The 19,833-nt window shown below is 45.5% G+C and overlaps 1 protein-coding gene across 1 annotated transcript in view; it reads right to left on the bottom strand.

The window, feature by feature from the left end:
- The window catches only part of GART (phosphoribosylglycinamide formyltransferase, phosphoribosylglycinamide synthetase, phosphoribosylaminoimidazole synthetase), a 52,862-nt gene extending 33,570 nt beyond the window's left edge, over positions 1-19,292 (bottom strand). The window contains exons 1-7 of the mRNA XM_063956478.1: positions 19,169-19,292; positions 18,711-18,857; positions 15,633-15,728; positions 15,272-15,446; positions 13,842-13,953; positions 13,265-13,333; positions 255-380 (exon numbers count right to left, since the gene is read on the bottom strand). Coding sequence (XP_063812548.1) covers positions 255-380; positions 13,265-13,333; positions 13,842-13,953; positions 15,272-15,446; positions 15,633-15,728; positions 18,711-18,855 — 723 coding nt within the window. The 5' untranslated portion in view covers positions 18,856-18,857; positions 19,169-19,292. The remainder of the gene's footprint in view (positions 1-254; positions 381-13,264; positions 13,334-13,841; positions 13,954-15,271; positions 15,447-15,632; positions 15,729-18,710; positions 18,858-19,168) is intronic.
- Positions 19,293-19,833: the final 541 nt, after the last annotated feature.

Raw genomic sequence — 19,833 nt, forward strand, 5'->3', positions numbered from 1 at the left:
CGAACCCACCAACCCTATGGGTCCCTATTACACGGCCATCTGTGTCAGTGGAATTGGGGTATTCAACGCAGTCCCCGACACAGATCTACCTCCTGATACACCCCACCGGCAGTATGTATAAAAATATAATAATAATAATAATAATATTATTTTTTATAAATCTCGAACACAGAAGACAGGGCCTACAAGCAGATATCTTATGGCTCTAATCAGATTGCATCACATGAGCCACATACTCCAGACCTGGGACATACCTGAGGGGCTGGACAATAGGCTCCCATTCCTCCCGTGTTGGGACCTTTGTCTCCATCCATCAGTCTTTTGTGATCCTGGGCTGGTGGCATTGGGGCAACAGTGACCCCATCAGTGAAACACAGGCACTGCAGGACGTAACAGGCAGAGTTAGAGATGCAGTCTATATGTATTGTTTCTATTTCCGCAGAGCACAAAAAATAAGATTTTACACCTACTGGTAAATCTTTCACCTAGCCCGTAGAGGATGCTGGGGACTCCGTAAGGACCATGGGGTATAGACGGGCTCCGCAGGAGACATGGGCACTATAAAGAACTTTTAGTATGGGTGTACACTGGCTCCTCCCTCTATGCCCCTCCTCCAGACCTAAGTTAGAGAAACTGTGCCCAGAGGAGATGGACAATACGAGGAAAGGATTTTGTAAATCACAGAACCCACACCATATAACCTGGAAATACGCAACCAGTTAACAGTATGAACAAAACAGTATCAGTCAAAGACAGATTCCAACTGTAACATAACCCTTATGTAAGCAACAACTATATACAAGTCTTGCAGAGGTAGTCCGCACTGGGATGGGCGCCCAGCATCCTCTACGGACTAGGCGAAAAAGATTTACCGGTAGGTTTAAAATCTTATTTTCACTTACGTCCTAGAGCAGGGGTGTCAAACTCAAATTCATCGGGGGCCGCATCAGCAGTTTGGTCCCCATCAAAGGGCCGGTTGTATCTGTAGGTCTATGTGTCCACTCTTTATTATCATAAATTAATGTCACTGCATTCAATTATTACTGTTTTTTGTAATAATGTAAGTAATAACTAGCTCTGAAAGGGGGAGACGCAGAGAGAGAGCGCGAGGGGGGAGACGCAGAGGGGGGAGAGACGGAGAGAGGAGCAGAGAGAGGGGGAGACAGAGGGGAAATGGATAGTGAGGAGATAGGGATAGAGAGGGGGGAGAGACAGAGAGAGAAAGGGGGGAGACAGACAGAGCGAGAAAGGAGGAGAGAGACAGAGTGGGGGGAGACAGAGGAAGGAGATGCATAGAGGGGGATACATGGAGAGAGGGGGGGCAGAGGAGCGAGAGAGAGGAGGAGCAGCACTTTCCACTTGTACAACAATAGTATTGCATTTTCCTGCCTGGCATCAGTAGTGCTTACAATCAGGGGCTGTCACTGTGCATGGAGATGGCTGCCAGTGACTCTATGCATCCCTCCCATGAACTTTTGGCGCTGGTGACAATCAGGACCGGGGTGTAACAGCCAGGTGTCCATGTGAACAGCAATAGAGAGAGGGACTTGGAATAGTTAAACAAGTCGGGCACATGCAGCATTTGAGTCTATGGTGGAGGAGCTGAAAGCAGAGCATCTCCTTCTCCCCCTCCGGCCGGGAGTCGGGACCCGAGTCACTGACTGTGCAGTGACTGTCTTAATGCACAGGGCTCCGGGGCACTGGTGGTGGGCAGACAGGCGCAGCGTTGGTGGCGGCATTAAATGAGTCAGTGAGACTCATTGTAATGCCGGAAGCTCGGGGACCTGAACCAGCCCCCACCGCGGGAACAGTCAGCCCCCCTGTCACCGCTGATTGTAACAGCTCAGAGCTAAAGCAGCATCACCACCCGGAGCTGGCCGCGGGATCACGGAGTACCCAGCCCCGATCCCCGGCTGCGGAACACTGGCAGCTCTCAGACCCCAACACCCTCCTCCAGCCGCAGGTTATCCACTGTCCGAAGCACAACTCACCAAATCGAGGAGAGCTGCGCCATCAAGTCCGCACTGGCAAGGCTCCACCTCCTATTTTTAAAGTTTGCAGCCGGGCTACAGAGCCATCAATCAATCTGGCAGGCTAGGGATTGGCTGCAGCGAAGCGCGTCCCACGGACCCACCCATGTTTGAAATGCGAGTCCGCGGGCCATCAGACGAGGTCTGGCGGGCCGGATTTGGCCCGCGGGCCTTGTGTTTGACACCCCTGTCCTAGAGGATGCTGGGGACTCCGTAAGGACAAAATAAAGAAAAAAATCTACCTTCTTCCCTGATAGCACGATATGCCCACAGGTACAGGTCTTCCAAAAGTTGGTATCAAGAGATCTGGATCTCCTGTATCAGCACAGACATTACCCAGATCACATCACTAAAGAGTAGAGAGCAGCATTGCAGGAACTGGCGGAGTGGCAGGATGTCATAATTAAACCATCTGACAAGGGGGGGAATGTAGTGTTGTGGCCAAGGGATCTGTACATTGAAGAGTTGGAAAAACAACTTAATGATACCAATTGCTATAAAAAATTAATCTTCAGCCCCACACAACAATTTCTGAGGGAATATAATAAATTGCTCTCAGATGCACTTGGGAGTGGCACGATTCTAAAGAAAGATTTTGAATTTCTCCAAGTTAACAATCCCAAAACGCCCACACTATATCTCCTCCCCAAGGTCCACAAAAATGAGAGGAAACCCTTAGGTAGGCCTATCGTGTCCGGAAAGGGTAGTCTGACCGAGAAAGCCAGTGTCTTTGTAGACCAGTTTCTCAGGAAACATGTCATAACCCTTCCATCTTATTTAAGAGACACTATGGATGTCCTGAACAAAATTAACCAATTTGCGAGTTAATCCAGGTGTATGGCTGGTGTCATGTGACGTGGAAAGCCTTTACACCAGTATACACCATGGACAGGGCATCCATGCATCTAAATTCTTCTTGGACATGGAAGCACATTGTGAATTCAACAACTTTATTATCAGCCTATTGCAATTTGTCCTAACCAGGAATTATTTTGTCTGTAATGAATCCCACTACCTCCAGGTAAGAGGAACAGCAATGGGGACCGCGTGTGCCCCCACATATGCTAACCTCTACCTGGGGTGGTGGGAGAGGGAAGTTGCATTTCATGAGTCGATGGACAAATACACGGAAAACATCCTTTTGTATTGTAGATACATAGACGACATCTTCTTCCTATGGGAGGGTCAGTGTCGAGATTTAAAACACTTTATTTCAGTGCTGAATACCAATGACTTGAATCTCAAACTGACATGCGAAATAAGTCAGGAACAGATCAATTTCCTCGACCTAACTATAAAAATAGATGAAGGTATCCTCTCTACAGACAACTTTAGGAAAACAACTGCCACAAACAGTATCCTGCATGCCCAAAGTTCTCACTTCCCTCCCACCATTCGTGCCATCCCAAAGGGTGAACTCCTGCGTATTAAGAGAAATTGCTCTGAGGATGAAACCTATGAGAACAGGAAATTAGAGCAAAGCAGAAGATTCAAAGACAGGGGCTACAGTGGGAGGACCATAAAACAAGCTATTAGGAAGACTGAACAGTATCCTAGGGAATCCCTTCTGAAACCTAAACTACGGTCCCAAATTGAAGAACCCATTCGATTCATTGGCACTTTCAATGCCCAGTGGCGGAACATAGATTCCACCTTACAAAAACACTGGCATGTGCTGAAAACAGATAGTGATCTCAATAAAATTCTTCCAGCTAAAGTCAAGTGTAGCTGGCGGAGATCATCTAATGTACGGGACAAGTTAGTCCACAGCCACATGTCAAGAATAGATCTAAAAACCACTACGCACGGTTCTATGTGTTGTGGCCGTTGTAAGGCTTGTAAATATATGGTCCCTGTAAAACATTACAGAGATAAATTTAATAAAAAATGGATTATACCAAGTCTCATCACCTGCACAACGGTTGGCACTATTTACCATTTGGAGTGCCCCCGTAAAAAAGCCTACATTGGGAAAACCATCAGACCCTTGAAAGTCAGATTGTTAGAACATGTGGGCAATATACGTAATGTAGATAGGGACCGTAGCAATTTCAGAATTATATCACCTGTGGCGAGGCATTTCCAACAATTTCACGATTGTGATCTCAGTGGACTCAGAGCCTTTGGGATGAAGCACATCAAGTTGGGGATACGCGGTGGGGATTTGGATTCAGAACTTTTGAAAACTGAGACCAAGATGATATTTCTTATGAATACTTTACATCCCTGTGGTCTCAATGAGACTAACAGTTATAGCTCTTTCCTATGAAATACACGGAAAACATGAATTTGAAGCAAATTAATTTTGCTTCTTCTTCCCCCTCTTTCTCTTCCCTTTTTTTCTCTCATGGCCTTCATACCATGGCAAATATGGGATTTTGTATATTAGTACCCCTATGAATATGGGTCAAAACATTCTTTGCCTTACATTGAATCAATCAGGTTATTATATTTTAATTATGATAAGCCCTCATTGGATTACACCAGTAATAATGTAATAACCATACACTTCAAGGTATGTGTGGTTATAGATAGCATATCCATCCAGCACAAATTGACATATTTTCATTGTCCTCCGCTTTAAAAATAAGAAAGTAATAATACAGCTTTGAAAATTAACATGTCATAAATTAGTTGTCAATATTATAAGCAGGCCAACAATGAATACATACATGCTCGAAAGATCTCTAATGAGCACTATAGCTATGCAGTACAATCAGTTATGTCATCTTGCGGCATTAATCTAGTAGAAACAATAATACATCAACCTCCATTGTTCATTTCACTGTCTCTCTGTTTTTTTGTTTTTGTTTTTTTAAACAGCATCAATACTAATGGGATGCATTTTGACACCCCATTTTGTTATTACAATATGTTGAAGGCAGGTCTCACATTACTTATATGTAATTTTATTTATTTTTCTCAAATATATTCCTGTCATGATCATTATTCTCTATTATATATTCACACATTATCACTTTTGTTTAGTTTTTAATGCACTATACACCATTTATTGAGTTTTGTAGTTTTTTGTTGGCACTGATTTTAGCACTTAGCAGCGGATCTTAACCAGTAATTAACACTGATCACTTATTTAAAATAATTTTTTCTTAAATGTAATCTTACATATGAACACTACCATAATTCACACGGATCACTCACTAATTTTCCTTTTTTTCACACTGCACTTTAGCACATTAAACACCATCACTATACAGTAAACATTGATCACACGTTCTATGATTAACATCAAAACAATAATATATGTTCATAACTTCTATCTATGTACGCAATATGGTACGGGATGGAGACATTTACCAACTCACACAGTAATTATATTCACACATACTATGGACAAACTTGTAATTTAACAGAGTAATTAAAAGTGTAATTGCTACAAAATGAACCTGACCTCGTCTGTGTAATTAGAATGAGGAGTTAGGCAGGGTTAATAAATTTTAATAAGGGATACAGATTAAAGGCATGATATTGACCAACACGATATAAGTAATATCACTATACATCCACTTTAATTATTGACAAACAATCGTGAGAGGTATCTATATATAACGATGTTGCCTAAACATGGTTTAAACCACCCTCTGGCATTACAAAAAGGAGAGGGTTAAGTAGGTTGCCATAGAAACAGCTGAGATGCCACTACGAGCAATCAGCATTACCGATCTGCAGCAAAACCTTACCCAGGACAGGGTAATTACTGAACACGAAATCAATCCAGCTGAGGCGGTCACATGACCGCAGGTCAAAAGGGTGATTGGCCCAATGATGGGATAAATTCCCTGTCAGTATTAGCATTCGGGTTAAGCCCTGAAAAAGCTAGTTGCGAAATGCGCGCATCGGCATCGTGGTCTGCTCCGATGCTCTTGCACTGACTGCTATTTGTGTACCGGGGCTCCGTGACACTTATCATATTACTACCGCTCACATCTATACCATCTATTTGTATACTGGGGCTCCGTGACATCTATTATATCACTACTGCCTAAATCTGTACCATCTATTGGGGTATTAGAACACTGCACAGTGAACACGGGAATAGCCGTGGGTCGGACAAATGCCGATCCCAAGCTGACACAGCTGAGACACCCATAAGAACATTACTTGGACATCTGCATTTAATTGGTTATCGGAGACTTGCACAGCGAACACGGGAACATCCGTGGATCGGACAAATGCTGATCAAAAGCTGTTGCAGTCGAGATATCCATAATAACATTAATCTGTCCAAACCTCCCTCTACTGCATACAATGTTATTATATGACAATTGACAAACTTTACCTAGCATGTTTGGCAACAGCAGCCAATTAGATCAGTATTGATGCTGCCATAGCGCTGCCACTCACATCAGGAATAGATCTCAACACATCAGTAGAAGCATAACATAGGTGTAATTTAGAGTGACAGAAATAAGAAAACATCCGGTCAATCAGACCACTGCTGATTAACTTATAAATCTCTGCAGCGACATTACATACTTTAGTGATTTGTCACACCAGCACATAGGGTATTCTGCATTAATAGCTTCTAACCGATGCAGACTCAGCAACCTATGTTTGTGTAGCAGTTTAATCTATCCAACAACACTTATCATACGTGTTTCATGTGTAGACCACCCGTACTGATTACCATCATTCCAACCAATAGGGCAATACCTATGTGATTCAGTATAAAGGAGATACATATCCATAAGGCACAGGGTATCTTCCAGTCTACTTGTGATTTGTCACAATAGTAGAGTACCAGGATTAAGGAAATATCCTGCCTATTAGATCACAGCGGATCAGCACGTAAATCCTGATAGCGGCAGCGGTCTACATGTGTGGCAGCCTAGTTCGCCCTAGAGTATCTATTAGATGTGTCCCATGTGCAGATCATTCATACTGATTACCATTATGGCCCTTATATAAAAAATATCCACATTTACGTGAATCAGTATAGAGGATATATATCCACTAGGCACTGGGTATCTCACAGCTAATATATGATTTGTCACAACAATATATAGGGTTCAGGCATACACAGCTTTAATTCACACGGGCCTATTGGTCTGTATGTATGTATGTATGTAATAGTTCATTGTGCTCCATAACATTCATCAGACGCACCCCAGGTTTAGATCAATCACACTGATATGATAGGACAACTCATATTTGGAACTTACTGGTTAGACGTGTAATGAACATATACAGACACGGACATCTTCCCAGTGTTCTTCACTATTAATAGCATCGCTGTCCCTATCAGTTTGAACAACAGTTTGAGACGGTCTGTCCCCGTGGAATGACTAGGGCCATATCCACATACATTGACACATAGGATAGTTGTGTCCGCAGCCACAGATAAATGTGACAAGTGGTAGTAGGTGAAAATACTGAGGTATTTCTGCCCGACATAACACAGTCTATTTAAATTACAGTGGGTCATTAAAGGATAGGTACCCTTTAATATTATAATTTCATCTTTTTCTCTATCAGGGGTACAAAATATATGTCAAGTATATTAAATATATAAGTATAAATACCCCAGCAGAGAGTCAGTGTAATCAAAGAAGCAGACACATTTTTAATTCTTATCACTTCTATATCTTAGAGCACACTGTTGGATTCTTTATTCAATTTTAACCCTATTTTTCGCACACTGTCCGAAATATCGGTCTTTTAATACATTGTATTAATAAAAGTTAAATTTTATCTCAGTTTTTGTGCACCTAGCAGTACAACCCCATTTTTCTTTTTGTTTATAAAGTGTTACTCAAGGTTGTCTTAGGTGGCACCCCCGACAACAGATTATAGGACTTTTCCAGATATTACAATTGGGGTTTTTGTCTAGATATTTCTGTATGGCATTTTGAGAGTGCAGATTTTTTTCTGTTTCTTGTTGTCGGACTCCGTAAGGACCATGGGGTTTATACCAAAGCTCCCAACCGGGCGGGAGAGTGCGGATGACTCTGCAGCACCGACTGAGCAAACTCAAGGTCCTCATCAGCCAGGATATCAAACTTGTAGAACTTTGCAAAAGTGTTTGAACCCGACCAAGTAGCTGCCCGGCAAAGCTGTAATGTCGAGACGCCTCGGGCAGCCGCCCAAGAAGAGCCCACCTTCCTAGTGGAATGGGCCTTTACCGATTTTGGTAACGGCAATCCAGCCGTAGAATGAGCCTGCTGAATCGTGTTACAGATCCCGCGAGCAATAGTCTGCTTAGAAGCAGGAGCGCCAATCTTGTTGGCTGCATACAGGACAAACAGAGCCTCTGTTTTCCTAATCTTAGCAGTCTTGGCCACATAAATTTTTAAGGCCCTGACTACATCCAGGGACTTGGAGCCCTCCAAGTCCCCCGAAGCCACAGGCACCACAATAGGTTGGTTCATATGAAACGAAGAAACCACCTTAGGTAAAATTGAGGATGAGTCCTCAACTCTGCACTATCCACATGGAAAATCAAATAGGGGCTCTTGTGAGACAAGGCCGCCAATTCGGACACCCGCCTTGCAGATGCCAAGGCCAATAACATGACCACCTTCCACGTGAGAAATTTGAGTTCAACCTTTTGAAGAGGCTCGAACCAGTGAGATTTTAGGAAACTTAACACCACGTTAAGGTGCCACAAAAGGAGGCTGGATGTGCAGCACTCCCTTCACAAACGTCTGGACTTCTGGGAGAGAAGCCAATTCCTTCTGGAAGAATATAGAGAGGGACGAAATCTGTACCTTAAAAAGGAGCCTAACTTCAGGCCCATATCCACTCCTGTCTGTAGAAAGTGGAGAAATCGTCCCAGATGGAAATCTTCCGTAGGAGCATTCTTGGCTTCACACCAAGATACATACTTCCTCCAGATACAGTGATAATGCTTCGCCGTCACCTCCTTCCTAGCCTTTATCAGAGTAGGGATGACTTCCTCTGGAATACATTTCCCAGCTAGGATTCGGTGTTCAACCGCCATGCCGTCAAACGCAACCGCGGTAAGTCGTGGAACACGCAAGGCCCCTGTTGTAGCAGGTCCTCCCTGAGAGGAAGAGGCCACGGATCTTCTGTGAGCAGATTCTGAAGATCCGAGTACCAGGCCCTTCGAGGCCAATCTGGAACAATGAGTACAGTCCGTACTCCTGTTTGTCTTACGATGCTCAATATTTTTGAGATGAGAGGAAGGGGAGGGAACACAGACCGACCGAAACACCCAAGGTGTCACCAGGGCGTCCATCGCTACTGCCTGAGGGTCCCGAGACCTGGCACAATACCTCCGAAGCTTCTTGTTGAGGCGTGACGCCATCATGTCTATTTGAGGAATTCCCCAAAGGTTTGTTATCTCTGCAAAAACTTCTTGATGAAGTCCCCACTCTCCTGGATGGAGATCGTGTCTGCTGAGGAAGTCCGCTTCCCAGTTGTCTACTCCCGGAATGAAGACAGCTGACAGAGCGCTTACGTGATTTTCCGCCCAGCGAAGAATCCTGGTGGCTTCCGCCATCGCCACTCTGCTTCTTGTCCCGCCTTGGCGGTTTACATGAGCCACGGCTGTAACGTTGTCTGATTGAATCAGAACCGGTAGGTCGCGAAGAAGATTCTCCGCTTGTCGTAGGCAGTTGTATATGGCCCTCAATTCCAGTATGTTTATGTGTCGACAAGCCTCCTGGCTTGACCATAGTCCCTGAAAATTTCTTCCTTGTGTGACTGCTCCCCACCCCCGGAGGCTCACGTCCGTGGTCACCAGAACCCAGTCCTGAATGCCAAACCTGCGACCCTCTAGAAGGTGAGCACTCTGCAGCCATCACAGGAGAGACACCCTGGCCCTGGGGGACAGCGTTATTTTCTGTTGTATTTGTAGATGGGATCCAGACCACTTGTCCAGAAAATCCCACTGAAAAGTCCTCGCATGAAACCTGCCGAAGGGGATGGCCTCGTAGGCCGCCACCATTTTTCCCAGAACTCGAGTGCATTGATGAACAGACACTCTTCTTGGTTTTAGCAGGTCTCTGACCATGTTTTGGAGATCCTGGGCTTTTTTCCAACAGAAGAAAAACCCTCTTTTGTTCAGTGTCCAGAATCATGCCTAGGAATGATAGCAGATTCGTCGGAACCAATTGTGACTTTGGCAGATTGAGAATCCAACCGTGCTGTTGCAGCACCCTCAGGGAGAGCGACATGCTCTTCAGCAATTGATCTCTCGAACTCACCTTTATCAGGAGATCGTCCAAGTATGGGATAATTGTGACTCCCTGCTTGCGCAGGAGCACTCTCATTTCCGCCATGACCTTGGTGAAAATCCTCTGGGCCGTGGAAAGCCCAAACGGCAACGTCTGAAACTGGTAATGACAGTCCTGTACAGCGAATCTCAGGTACTCCTGATGAGGGGGATATATGGGGACATGAAGGTATGCATCCTTTATGTCTAGTGACACCATAAAATCCCTCCCTTCCAGGCTGGATATCACAGCTCTGAGCGATTCCATCTTGAATTTGAACTTTTTCAAGTACAGGTTTAGGGATTTGAGATTTAAAATGGGTCTGACCGAACCATCTGTCTTCGGGACCACGAACAGGGTTGAATAGTACCCTTTTCCCTGTTGGACCAGGGGAACCTTGACAACCACTTGCTGTTGACACAGCTTTTGAAGTGCAGCTAACACCACTTCCCTCTCTGGGGGTGAAGCTGGCAAAGCAGACTTGAAAAATCGGCGAGGGGGCACTTCTTCGAATTCCAGCTTGTAGCCTTGGGAAACCATTTCTATCGCCCAAGGATCCACGTCTGAAAGAACCTAGATCTGGCTGAAAAGTCGAAGGCGTGCCCCCACTGGCGCGGATTCCCGTAGGGGAGCCCCAGCGTCATGCGGTGGATTTTGTAGAAGCCGGGGAGGACTTCTGCTCCTGGGAACTAGCCGAAGCAGGCGTTCTCTTTCCTCTACCCTTACGTCTGGCAAGGAAGGAGGAGCCCCGACCTCTTCTGGACTTATGCAACCGAAAGGACTGCATCTGAAACTGTGGAGTTTTCTTTTGCTGTTGGGGAACAAAAGGTAAAAAGGTAGACTTACCCGCGGTAGCTGTGGAAACCAGGTCCACGAGCCCTTCCCAAACAACACTTCACCCTTGTAAGGTAAAACCTCCATATTCTTCTTTGAGTCTGCATCACCCATCCATTGGCGGGTCCATAGAGCTCGTCTCGCAGAAATAGCCATGGCATTGGAACCCAGCAGCCCAACGTCTCTGAGCGTCCCTCATATATAATACTGCGTCTTTAATGTGGGCTAAGGTCAATAAAATGGTATCCCTGTCTAGGGTATCAAGGTCAGCTGACAAGGTATCTGTCCACGCTGCAACTGCACTACATGCTTTGTCCAGTCTTTTATGTAAAGAGGCTACACTTGCATTTAACATATGCCACATGTCCATCCAATCATGTGTCTGCGTTGCCGACGGAGACACCACACATCTGCTCCACCTCCTCCTTAGATGAGCCTTCCGCTTCAGACATGCCGACACACACACCCCACACACACACAGGGATATATCTATAAGGGGACAATTTCCTAACAAGGCCCTTGGAGGGAGGGAGAGGGAGAGAACACACCCAGCGCCAACCGACACTGGAATAAATCCCAGACAGTGTGTGTATGTGTGTATGTGTGTATGTATGTGTGTGTGTATGTGTGTATGTATATTCAATGTTATACACTCACTGCGCCAATAAATGTGCCCCCCCCCCCTCTTTCCAGCCCTCTGTGTCCGGGGAGCCAGCTTCTCTGCAGAGTTCTAAGGAGAAAATGGCGCTGGTTAGTGCTGAGGGATCAAGCTCCGCCCCCTCCAGCAGCAGGCTTCGGTCCCGCTTCAATATTCAAAAGATGGCGGGAGATCTCTACATTTACTGCCGCCGCAGCTTAATGCCCCTTAAAGCCAGGTCAGAGGTTTATTGCTGCCCAGGGCACCCCCCCTGCGCCCTGCACCCAGCAGTGCCCTCAGTGTGTGTAATGTGTGGGAGCAATGGCGCGCAGCGGTTACCTCAGTGAAGATCTGCCGTCTTCTGCCGCCTTGAAGTCTTCTTTTCTTCTCATCCTCACCCGGCTTCTATCTTCCGGCTCTGCGAGAAGGACGGCGGCACGGCTCTGGGACGAACGGCGGGGGGACCCGCGTTCCGACTCCCTCTGGAGCTAATGGTGTCCAGTAGCCTAAGAAGCAGAGGCTATCACTGAAGTAGGTCTGCTTCTCTCTCCTCAGTCCCACGATGCAGGGAGCCTGTTGCCAGCAGTGCTCCCTGAAAATAAAAAACCTAACAAAATTATTTTCAGAGAAACTCAGGAGAGCTCCCTGTAATGCACCCCATCTCCTCTGGGCACAAAATCTAACTGAGATCTTGAGGAGGAGCATAGAGGGAGGAGCCAGTGCACACCCATACTAAAAGTTCTATATAGTGCCCATGTCTCCTGCGGAGCCCGTCTATACCCCATGGTCCTTAAGGAGTCCCCAGCATCCTCTAGGACGTAAGTGAAACAATAAAGTTAGACCCATTTTGGGGTCACGCTTGTGCTAAAAAAAAGGTATGTATTTAAAATATAAACTGGTCATAAATAATTCAATAAAATATTACATTAACAAGTCTATGTGAACGCAGACTTGTTATTCTTAACATCATGGTTTACAGTAATAGATATTTTAAGTGTAATCTATACATCAAATGGGCAGGGGTATAAGTATCCACACAATATAAATAACTAATTGTGTTAGAGATCCGACTACAGGCCGGACAGGAATCAGGGAGAAAGCTCTGGATCAGCTTTAGAGACCAAAAGGCCGGTTATGTTGCTTCAAGAACACAAGATAGGTTCCAGTCACTTCTAAGGAGACAGGGCTTGCAGTACTTCTATTTATAAAATGTCGCATAGTGTATTGATCAGACAAGTTCTATAGGCATCGGTCTCTAGGTCGACTTGACAAAAGGTCAACATGAGTTTTTCAAGTTTTTTGAACTTTTTCATACTTTACGATCCACGTGGACTACAATTGGGAACGCTAACCTGTGCCGAGCGCAGCGGCAGAGGAGCAAGGTGCCCGAAGACACGGTGCACTAATTGGGGATCCCGGTTACTGTACGGCGAAAACGGGAAAAAAAAAACAAAAAAAAAAAAAAAAAAACACAACTCACGTCGACCTACTTACTGTCGCCCAATAGTGGTCGACCTTGCATACCATACCCGTCTCTATAGCAGGCAGAAAATAATAATACGTACAGACACTTCTTCCCCTTCCAGTAGCTCTTCCACTACCACCGTCTCCCCAGCGTCTCCAAACGCCTTTTCCTGTAGTAAGAAGCAGGAGTTGCGTCAGTTCTGTGTAACAGTAGAACGTTAAATCTGCCGCATCCATCCAAGCCTGTTAACTGCGCAGTATAAATACATAGGCATCAAAACATTTCATGAACTGCCAAGGCCAAAGCCTCATTCTCTTCCCTAGTAAGTGGAAACATTTGATAAGATTAGTACACGGTTTCTGACCCCCACACAGAAGACCCTAATAGTGTTGATAACACAGTGCTGCAGGATATGTTCCGGCATTATAAATAGTATTTCAAACAGGCGCAGGTTTAATCTCTCCCCCATGTCACCTATTCAGGTTTTTAAACCGCTTCGTGTGACAAAAGGAATTAGTCTATAACAATCTGTTTCCAGAAACGTATTTCCTTATAAAGGGCTAGTTAAGCATCTTGGGGCTTTTGCAGGGGAACCCTATGCGCCATGGCTTAGGCAGTGCACGCAGTTACTTTGCGGAACATCCAGAAGACCTACTAGGAAGAGGCTAGAATCTCACCTGCATGATCTCACGAACCGCCTTACAGGCTTCCTCCTTGCTGCTGGCTACAATCACACCTTTCCCAGCAGCCAGGCCGCTCGCCTTCACCACCAGAGCCGGGAAATCAGCGCTAGAGACAGATAGAGATAAGCAGCTGAACAGTCTGCACAAGAGCCGCCATCAATTCTTTTAAAAGGGACGCCATCAATACAACTTAACGTTTAACACTCGTTCTACATGAGATTTTACATTACCGGCATAAATTCCATTAGCAGCTTTGCTTTATTATTACATCCAGCTAAAATGGAAAGTTTATTTCCCCCTGCAGTAGTATGTGCAGTGTTTCTGCTGCTGCCCTTACAGCCCTTTATTGCAGCAGACTATACACCATGCTGCGTGTTTAAAACAATTCAAATGGACAAACAAGTGGAGTATTTTCAGGTGAGTGCAGTGCTGAAAATGGTGCTGCCTGGGTCCAATATGGAGAAGATAAACACTAATCTTCAAAGACACAAACAAAAAGAGGTAATATGGGACCCCTGGCGCACAATATTCGTAGATGCTAATTAGTACCGATTGGTACTAAGTGATTGAACCAACATGTGCAAATTTCAAAGACACAAAAACTCAATATTTTATTAAAACAAAAACAATCCCAGATTGGGCATGATACACAATATGTAAGATAAAAACAAAAGTGCAACTTGGGGGGAGGTAGATAGGAACCAGGTGACTTCTTGAAAGTGCTTTATATCCTCCTTAAATGGAGACAATCTCTCACCATAGTCCGTGGCTGCGGTGGGCTAGCTTTAGAAGGTAGCTGGGGTCCTAGGATGAATGGCCCAGCACCACCGCACTGTGCATATCGGCTTAAAGTCTCCTGTTCCAGGATGCACCCCTCACTGTTCCTCTTCCAAATAAGGAATCCTATCTACCTCACCCCAATATATAAGATTAAAACAAAAGTGCAACTTGGGGTGAGGTAGATAGGATTCCTTATTTGGAAGAGGAACAGTGAGGGGTGCATCCTGGAACAGGAGACTTTAAGCCAATATGCACACTGCGGTGGTGCTGGGCCATTCATCCTAGGACCCCAGCTACCTTCTAAAGCTAGCCCACCGCAGCCACGGACTATGGTGAGAGATTGTCTCCATTTAAGGAGGATATAAAGCACTTTCAATAAGTCACCTGGTTCCTATCTACCTCCCCCCAAGTTGCACTTTTGTTTTTATCTTATATATTGTGTATCATGCCCAATCTGGGATTGTATTGTTTTAATAAAATATTGAGTTTGTGTCTTTGAAACTTGCACATGTTGGTTCAATCATTTAGTACCAATCAGTACTAATTAGCATCTATGAATATTGTGCGCCAGGGGTCCCATATTACCTCTTTTTGTTTATACACCATGCTGCGACATTTACTGAACAACGAGTAGCATGGATCACCTAGTGATAAAGTCGCACGCTTCTTTTGGATCAGTGAAAGATTTCCACTTGGCTGTCGGAATCCCATGGCGGTCCATAAAGTCTTTGGCAAAACTTTTGCTGGCCTCCAGCTGGGCAGCTTTGGCAGAGGGTCCAAAACATCTCACACCAGCCGCTGTCAAATCATCCACAAGACCTGGAAGAGGGCGACGATTAGATTATAATAGTGAACATACACTATGCACTTCAGACACAATGTGTTCATGGTTCTGAATAAAGGGTCATGCAACGTACGCTCAGAGAGGCAGCAAGTGCCAGTCAGTAAAGCTGTGTAGGTTATCAGCTGCTAAGGAAAAGCAGGTCAGTAGGAACGCATGATTACCTGCAGCTAGAGGAGCTTCTGGACCAACCACCACAAGTGTAATGTTCTTGCTCTTGCAAAACTGGATGAGCCGGGGATGATCACTGGTTGGGACATCTACAAAGGGAAAGGCAGCAAGTTACATTATGGATGCTTCATGGACGCTGGTTAATATTAAGCACAGTGTAACACAACCTCCAGCCCGTGTGCATGTGTTCCAATGATGACCTAACAGAAGACAAGCCCACTCTGCGTCTGACTCAGAGGTGCCCGGATTCAGTCCTGACCAGCCTGTACCCAGCATATCTCCCTGTGCCCCCTAGTGGACGAAAAAGGAAATATGGTAATGACCCAGCCACCGGTCTTATGCACCGAGGCGACCATCGCCAGCGTCTCACATACACAGCTCAATGTACAGAAGTGGAAACATCTGGTGCACCATCAAAAGCCTTGTGTTCACTCTAGCACCCTGCATGTGTCACAAACCGTACAGCTCCTCTTCCCTGCCTGGGGTGCCGCCATCTGCTCTGGTGCTTCTAGCACACCGTGGTCTGTACGCCGCGCTGAGGTACAGACCAGAGTGTGCTAGAAGCACCAGAGCAGGGAGCAAGACCCCAGGAAGGAAAGCGAAACCGCACGGGTTGTGGTAGGTGCAGGGTGCTCGAATGAAGACTCTATGCTGTCTCATGTATGACACCAGGGACTCACCAGCTGCAAACAAATTTGCAATGAGTGACTAGGGAACCTCCAGAAAACGGTCCCGACACACCTGCATTTTTCTAGCGGCTTTACCCTTTACCGCCCCCAAAAAGCGAGTACTTGCCACTCACTTTCCAAATAAATCCTCTCTGCGCAATGCATCTTTGGTGCATGTCCAGTGACGAGACAAAACGGCTTTCTTATAAAGATAGAGAACATCTGAACAGGAGCCACTGGCTTATATGTCATGTGACCTCCTATGCACGCTACACAGAGGTCACACGGCACGTTACCTCCTATGTACACTATTACAGGGAGGTCACATGGTGGCAGCACATCAGAGGAGGAGTAAGTGCAGTGCGTTCACTAGTGACTTTATATGCTAGGGGCGAATACCTCCCACAAGTCCCGATTTGTGGATATTGATAGGGCTGGGGCTTCCTTTGTCTGGAATTTTGTGAGGAATACTATGTGGATAAAGTCCAAGTGGCATGCGGGGAGGTCTGAGGGGCATGTCAGGTGAGTAAGTGGAGGAGGTGCAAGTGGCAAGCGGGGAATTGTGTGGAAAGAAAGAAGCTCTGAGGCATGCGAGAATATGCAAGGGGTATAGGAGATCTTAGTGGCATGTGAGACCTGAGGGCAACTAGAAGTCAATTTGCATGTAGGGGCATCATGTTGCATGTGGTTGAATTTTGCTGCAAGTGTGGGGGTGCCAAGGTCAGATCATTTTGAAGCAGATTTCCATTCTTAAGGGTAATGTGTGTCCCTTTTGAGGGAGCATGAGTACATACCCTAAGTAAGCTGGCTGCAGCACCCTACAATAGGATTACACACAGGAAGTCTGCAGTACAAAGAAGGAAAACAATGGTGCCCCCAAAATGAGACATTTAACACAAATATGTACAGCACTGAAACTCTACAATCTTATATATTTTTACTTAATCATGTGAATATATATCCCTGTTTGAGACATCTACAAATCAATGCATCTAAAGCAATGCTCGGAATATCCAAAGAATGGTTACTCCACGGTTACCACCTGTCACACCACCACACTCTAGCCTGCGCTCAGATACGCCAACCTGATGCAGGTGGGCAGTAGTGACATGGGTTTTACTCAAGCTGCCACCACGAAGAGTATTGGAATAGCACTGTTGCGATCACCAGACACTTTACAAAATCAGTTATTATACATATGTAGCATGGGCCTCCCCAGCACGTGAAATCATACAGCACAGAGATAACTGATAAACATTTAGGATTTATTGAGAAAATATCTCCAGGGTTAAGTTACAAAGAAAAACAGGTAAATAAACAAGACATACAGTTATGAGATGCTCAGACTGACTGAAGTGAATTAAAAAAAAAAAAAAAATGTAAACGTTGGAACCCTTAATTATGTTACTCTGAGGTTTAGGTGATCTGTGTACGGGAGACCACATAAGGCAAAAGATTGGACCACTAGCACAAAGCTACTCCCTTGCAGAGTGAACCCTGAGTAGTGTGTGCTTCTGATCCTTATAGTCCCACAATCAGCAGCCCCTCACCCTTTCCAAGCTGAAAAAGGATTTGTTCTCACAAAACCTGTGTAGCCTTTTCACTTATTAGATTTAAAGTGCCAGCTCCATGTAAGCCACCACAGTCTTGAAGATGTGCCAGTGTCCCCTAGTGGCTGACAAATAAATAACTGGACCACTGATCACAGGACACTTTAAGGAAGGATTGAATGAATGTGTGATCCGCACATGTCCACAACAGGATACAGGGCAGCTAATCTCGTTATCTGTAACTTTTCTCCAGCACCCTGGAAATCTAGTTAGTACACTGTGGGAGGAGGGCAGGCTGGACTCGCTCATAGTCCCGAAGGCTTTATTTCTTTTGTAGAATGTACTGCGACTTTCCATTTGCGACTGTATTAGCATCTTTGCTGTACACATTAATCTGTTCCAAAGTCAACATACAAATAATCTGTGCAGCGACACAGATATGGCAGAGGGGCTCTAACACAACGGAGTAGCTGAAGCGTCAACACACACACGGGGAGTTAGCAGACCAACAGCAGGACACCAGGAGTGATAGAGCATATGAGGTTTATTTTTACTCCATTCATTATATTCAGGTCATTAATAAAGAGCTAAGGAAGTACATTTAACTTAAATAGCAGTGTTATGCGATATTACATTTATAGTGCAGTAGATTCCACGTGATGCTACAACAGAAAACCACATATCGCAGCTGCAAACGGTCTTTCGCTGTCTATACAAATCAAAGCAGACACCTGATTGGTTGAGCGCACACAGCACTCCCTGCACATTGCAGAAGTCAGTCAGCGACTGATCAGACCATACTGTACCATTGGAAATCATGTAAACACCAGACTGATGGCAATGTGACACTTACCAGTATTGGCGATCTTCCCACCACCACAAGTACCAGCATTCCCCGGAGCAACAAGGATCTCTTTGACGTGGGCAGACTGTGCCAGTTTCCAGACAAGCGCATGCTCTCTGGCTCCGCTGCCAATCACTAGGACAGTGTCAGCCATCTCTGCAACATAGGACAATACTTTAATGAGGAGCATGAGGCAGGTCACAAGGGGGAAGCAGCATGATGGGTGATGGGTGCAGGTAGTTACATCTGTAAGGACTGGAACACACTGGCACACTCAGAACCATTGATAACATACTTTCCTATTATTGGGAAATGCAAACAACACATTGTGCACAGTTTTGCTTTGCAACAGAGTGTAATGAAAAGTAGAAGATGATAGACATAGCATGAGCAACGAGCCCGGAGTACAGAGCCTGGGGGCTGCAGGGGGGATTAGAACTGCATTGGTGTTGGAATGGGATCATTACCTGGGAATGTAGACAGCTCCTCCTCTGACACTGAGCGGAGACACACAGACCACGTGGAGCGCCCGACCTAGATATTTAAACCCCAGACCAGGATCCTCTGCGCCCCGTGACTGTTGACGTCAGGGCATTGCCCTGCCTCCTGTGGCCTCCGGCGTTGCAGTGCGCAGGCGCGTGGTCGGCACGGCTGACACGCATGCCCAGAGCGGCGCCCGGGAATCCCGGAAGCATTGTAGAGTGCTGTAGCACAAGAACACGCCCCGCATTACGTCATCGGGGAGAGCGGGGACGTGGGGTGCCGGGCTCCTCCCACTAGTCTACAAGCAGAGTCAGACTAGTATAAAACATAATTGAATGATGGCAGCATTAGGAATATTCTATTTATTTATTTATCTATCTAGAATATATATCTATATAGATATAGTACATGTTTAGTTATCAGAAAGAAACAGTCTGTCATACACACATATACTGAGAATCCCACACTGGCATGTCTGTTATACACATAGTTATAATCTTGCACTGACATCTGTTTCCTAATCACGTCAGTCCCTGGTAAATTTGGATAAGGCAGTAATGGGCCACCTGCAGGGGTGTAACTTGTCATTTGTGGGAAACGTAGTGGTGGAACTAGCGAGTGGTGGGCTTAGGTACAACAATAGGCTTTG

Source organism: Pseudophryne corroboree, chromosome 2, assembly GCF_028390025.1.
Source record: "Pseudophryne corroboree isolate aPseCor3 chromosome 2, aPseCor3.hap2, whole genome shotgun sequence".
Lineage (NCBI taxonomy): Eukaryota > Metazoa > Chordata > Amphibia > Anura > Myobatrachidae > Pseudophryne > Pseudophryne corroboree.